The sequence below is a fragment of the Prionailurus bengalensis genome, chromosome D1, assembly GCF_016509475.1.
Source record: "Prionailurus bengalensis isolate Pbe53 chromosome D1, Fcat_Pben_1.1_paternal_pri, whole genome shotgun sequence".
NCBI lineage: Eukaryota > Metazoa > Chordata > Mammalia > Carnivora > Felidae > Prionailurus > Prionailurus bengalensis.
Window position 1 is genome coordinate 61,261,209 of NC_057346.1, and position 5,534 is coordinate 61,266,742.

The 5,534-nt window shown below is 36.6% G+C and overlaps 1 protein-coding gene across 1 annotated transcript; it reads left to right on the forward strand.

The window, feature by feature from the left end:
• On the forward strand, positions 1-951 carry LOC122484251 (olfactory receptor 52A1-like). Its single transcript, XM_043582243.1, has one exon. The coding sequence runs from the start codon at positions 1-3 to the stop codon at positions 949-951; it is 951 nt and encodes a 316-aa protein (XP_043438178.1).
• The last annotated feature ends 4,583 nt before the right edge of the window (positions 952-5,534 follow it).

A 5,534-nucleotide genomic window follows, 5' to 3' on the forward strand; every position in this document is an offset into this window, starting at 1 on the left:
ATGGGATCTACCAACATGTCATATCTGAACCCAAAGACTGTGACCCTGATTGGGATCCCTGGACTAGAGCATGTGCAGTTTTGGATCGGATTTCCCTTCCTTGGAGTGTGCCTGGTGGCTGTGCTGGGGAACATCTTCTTGTTAATCATCATCCCTACAGAACGCAGTCTTCACCAACCCATGTACATCTTCCTAGCAGTTTTGGCAGCCACTGACCTAGGTCTCTGTGTAGCCATCGCTCCCAAGATGTTGGCCATCTTCTGGTTTGGCTTGTGCTCCATGGCTTTTGATGCTTGCCTCACTCAGCTCTTCTTTATTCATGCCTTGCAGGGCATGGAATCTGGTATCCTGTTGGCCATGGCCTTTGACCGCTATGTTGCCATCTGTGATCCTTTGAGGCACACATCCATCCTCACACCTCTCTTTCTAGTTCAAATCGTACTGGTGGTAGTAGTCCGGGCAACGGTGCTTGTTGGAATTTTACCCATTCTGCTTAAACGCCTGCAACTTTTCCAATCTGTGGTCATTGTCCATTCCTACTGTGAGCACATGGCTGTGGTCAAGTTGGCTGCAGAAGATGTCCATATTAATAAATCATATGGGCTCTTTGTGGCCTTTGCAATTCTAGGCTTTGACATGATCTTTGTCTTCATCTCCTACATTCTGATATTTCAGGCTGTTTTTCGTCTTCCCCAGAAGGAGGCACGACGCAAAGCATTCAATACTTGTACTGCCCATATTGTTGTCTTCCTGGAGTTTTATATCCTTGCCTTTTTTTCCTTCTTCAGCCACCGTTTTGGACATGTATCACCCTATGTTCATATCCTCTTGTCTACCACCTATCTGCTTGTGCCCCCTGCCCTTAACCCCATTGTCTATGGTGTGAAGACCAAGGAGATCCGCATGCGGGTTGCTCAGATTTGTATTCTGAAGCCTGACATCCAGAAGTGATCTAAGAACAGAATGACACCGGAAAAATGTATACTTACCCATTTATGATGGAAACTCCTTGCACTATGTCTATGTTGGTGGGAGTTTCACATTATAAGGATCTCCCCTAAATAATCTATATTACCCAAACAAAAGGAATCAGAAGGTGAGATAAACTTGAGTAACAAGTATATAAGCATCTCATTAATTCCTATAATCTCCCCCATATCTCTATTCCTTTCTTCCTTTATCTTTTCTTTTTACCTTCCTTCCATCAATCTTTCTTGTTTTTTTTCTTCCTTCCTCATTTGCACATCTATTGTATCTTTCTGCAATACCAAGAAGCAGTTTATCCTTTATGTGTAACAGTGACAAAGACAGATTCCATGATTTCAAAAGATGAGAGTATAGCTACAATATAAACTACTGAGCAAATATAATTTAATGTTATTTAGGCCATGGTAAAAGAATAAGAAAAGATCTACTTTCACATGTGAGAAGCAACTAATTTAGATTTTAAAAAGAATCGGAGAAGACCTCATATAGGAAGTCAAGACAAATGTGAGATTTGAATAATGCATTTTACTTAAAATGATAAAATGTTATTAACCAAGATTTCACATTTTTAAAACACTATCATCATAACTCATATAGATGTGGAGAAGTATGTGCGGGTGTGTGTGCATCTAACCTCCTTGAGCAGTGATTCAGGAAAAAGCAGGCTCATCTGTGCCTTTGTTAGTGATCAATAATACACAGAATTCTGAAGTAGGGAATTATGTATTAATATATCAATGTCTGACACATGGTTTTATTTAGTTGTACAAATATAGTCATTTTATTGGATAAATGAACAACTCAACTTTTCAGAGTTGCCATTGACTAGCTTGTGATGGCCTTGGAAGGAGTTCATTCTCTGTATAGTCTGGTAACTCACTATGAACTTATTTTTTTTCCCTAAATGATATTAGGAGACACTTCCAACATTTTTGAGATGTAATCCATCAACATGAGCAGTTCTCTGATGAGGGGCATGAAACTTCTTAAAGGGCTTACAAGCTAGTGAAGAAAATCCAAAGACTTTGAAGTTTATCTATATCTCCTTTAGTTCCCTTTTCATGTCAGACCTTCTTGTCCAGCGTCTCTGTGGCTTGAGAGCAGATACACTACCATTATTATCACCATATGGACACCAATAATCTTAACTCAGTTGGTTTCTCTATTTACCATAGTGGTTTGTCTCCCTCCTCTTTATGGTCAAGCTAAAGACTTATACTATGTCTTATAGTAGGAATAGAAGATTAAAGTTTACCCTATGATGATCTCAGTATATAAACAGGTGAGTATGGATAAGAGTGTCTATCAAGGGTTTCCCCAAAAGCAAATCAAAGCAATAATTTTAGTGTATGTAGTATATTTGGGACTTGCTTCAAGAAAAAAGTTTGCAAGGGACTGAGCAAGAAAGATAATGAAGGGAAGTAAGCCATTCATGTGTGCATGACTGAGCAGGTTACTGCTATGGATTACCAGAGCTCTTTCCTGTTGAAGGTATTTGGAAAAGGTAAGGGTCACACCTTGAAACTGTACCAATGAGGGGCTAGAAACAGCATATTTATCTAGAAATCTCCATCTCTTGTTAGATGGTAACTCATAAAATATCACCTTCCCAACACTTCTCACATGTACTATTTATGGACAGAGCATGCTCCCCAGGTCATAGAAAGGTCTTGGAGTCATGGGAATCCACTGAAATGAAGAGACTATCTACAGGCAATATATGGAGCAGGTTGAGGGTAAATGGACAGTCTTCTATAATGTAGCTAAGAAAATGTTTTTCTGGGTAAACATGAAAAAAACAAGTAAACAGAAGACAGTTAAGTTCCTTCATGATTTCACAGACTTAGACAAGGTATGGAACAATGCTAAATGTGTCATGTACTCCAGAGAAAGAATCCCCATGAAATAGATTTGTAGGAGAATGAATACATAGGTCTCAGGTACCAAGCAGTCAGATATTTATGGCAAAAATTCTGAAGTATGAGCTATTTAGAAGAACAAATGAAAACACTAGTTTTCCAATATGTGGAGACTTTCCCTGTTACCTGAGCCAGTGGAAAACTGAGTTTGGTTATATAGCCTTTCTACTGGGAAGGAGGGGGCATCCTTTGTTTCCCAGGCAGACAAGATAAGGCTCACTGGATGATTTTTTTTTTTTTGGTATTATCTTGTGTGTCTTCACAAGAAATATTGAGACATATTGAATTAAATTCTTATCCTAAAGTGATTTTTGTAATAAGAAAGATTCTTTTATATATTTTGTGGGACTAGAATTCTATCTAGAGCCTTTTATGTTTTTTACTTAAAAAAATTTTGTTTAATGTTTATTTATTTTTGAGAGAGAGAGAGAGAGAGAGAGCGCAGGGGAGGGGCAGAGAGAGGGGGAGACAAGGAATCTGAAGTAGGCTCCGGGCTCTGAGCTGTCAGCACAAAGCCCAACGCAGGGCTCCAACTCACCAACCATGAGATCATGACCTGAGCCTAAGTCAGAGGCTTAACCAACCAAGCCACCCAGGTATCCCCCCACCCCCATCTAGAGTCTTTTAAAAGAAAGACATACAAAAGGCAGACCAAAAGAGTGAGATTTCCAAATAAGATAAACTAGCTGTCTTCAAAAAAAATATGGAATATACTAGTGAAAGAAACTTTCAATCTTCCTGCCACGATCTGATCAAAATCCAAAACAGGTGTGAGAGCTATTAATCTATTTATCCATTTATTAATTCATTATTTTGTTTAAACTCAGTATCTATATTGTGTACATAGTATGAAAGGCTCTGAAAGAGCCTAAATAATGTTCATGCAGTCCCTGCCCTCAAGAAATTCTCTCCAGGAAAACAGTACTGTAAAAATATTAAAAACATGGATATTTTGATCAGACAGATGTAAGCTTGACTTTTGACTCTACTACCTAATAGCTGTGTGTTATAAAAAGAAAATTTAAAAGTATTTTAATTGTCTAAACCTAGTTTCCCTCATCTTTATAATTGGGATAATAATAACTCCCTTAAAGGACGATTATATGGACATAACAATTTAAAATGTGTTTTAAGCATAGTACATAATGATAAGGTGCTTAAAAGATAGTTATTATCATTATTAAAATTGTTAACAATAATAATGAAGACAGGCATTAAAAATTTAATATAAAATGCAATGAAGTCATTGTTATGACAGCGACCTGAGATAAGGAAAAATAGACGGAGTAAGGAAACACTGGTGGTGTATTTTTTTGTTGCTTCCACTATAAAATTTTAATATATTGAAGAAAATCTTACTATAATAAAATTTATATTTCCCTTCTAGTCCTCTTGATATGCAGCTTTTTGCTCTGAATGGAAATAAGAATACCTATTTTTAAAAGTAGTGCAAATTTGAAACATCCTAAAGGAAATATTTGATACATAGACAGTTTATGACTTCTAATGGAAGTTGATTTTAGGGAAAACCTGAAGTTAAATTCTATAAAAACTCCAATAAATGTCTATGCCTTTACAATCATAGGATATTATGTGTTAATAGATGTTCACGTACCAATGCCCAAGTGAGATCAGTTAGAGAGAAAATTCCTATGTGTAATCTGACTCAAGCTCCTACTTCATAACCACAGCAGAATTAAATTCTACATTGCATTTATTTCTTTTCCAGCATTGTGGAGATATAATTGACATATAACACTGTTCAGGTTTAAGATGTACAATGTGTTGATTCAAAACACATATAGTGCAAAATGATACCACCACAGTGTTAGCTAACACCAGCATCATGTCACATAATAACCATTTCTTTTCTGTTGTAAGAACATTTAAGATGTTATCTCTCAACAACTTTCAAGTATATAATACAGTATTGCTAGCTATAATCCCTATAATATGCATTAGACCCCCAGAACTTATAACTGGAAATTTGTACTCTTTGACCAACATCTCCCCTTCCTCCATCCCCAGCCCCTGGTAACCACCATTCTACTCTGTTTCTATGAGTTTGGCCTTTATAGATTCCACATGTAAGTGATATCATATAGTATTTGTATTTTCTGATTTATTTCACTTAACATAATGCCCTCAAGGTCCAGCCATGTTGTGACAAACAATAGGATGTCCTTCTTTCTCATAGCTGAATGATCTTCCATTGTGTGTGTGTGTGTGTGTGTGTGTGTGTGTGTGTGTTTGTCCATTCATCCACTGATTGACACTTAGATTTTCTCCGTATCATGGCTATTGTTAATATTGCTGTAATAAACATGGGAGTAGAAATATCTCTTTGATAGTCTATTTTCATTTCCCTTGGGTATATACCCTGAAGTATGATTACTGAATTATATGGTAGTTCTATTTTTAGTTTTTTGAGGAACCTCCATACTGTCTTCCATAGTGACTATACCAATTTACATTCCCACCAACAGTCCCTGTTTTCATTTTAAAAATAACAAAAATGGTGTCATATTTTGGGAAAAAAATGTTTCTTCTCTCTTGTTGATTTCAAACTGCTTGAGTCAAACTTTATGTGCCCCAGATGTTTAAAGATTAATACAGTATTGTTCTTGA

Coding starts and splice junctions, on each gene's coding strand:
- LOC122484251 (XM_043582243.1), top strand. CDS start 1: ATGGGATCTACCAACATGTCATATCTGAACCCAAAGACTGTGACCCTG.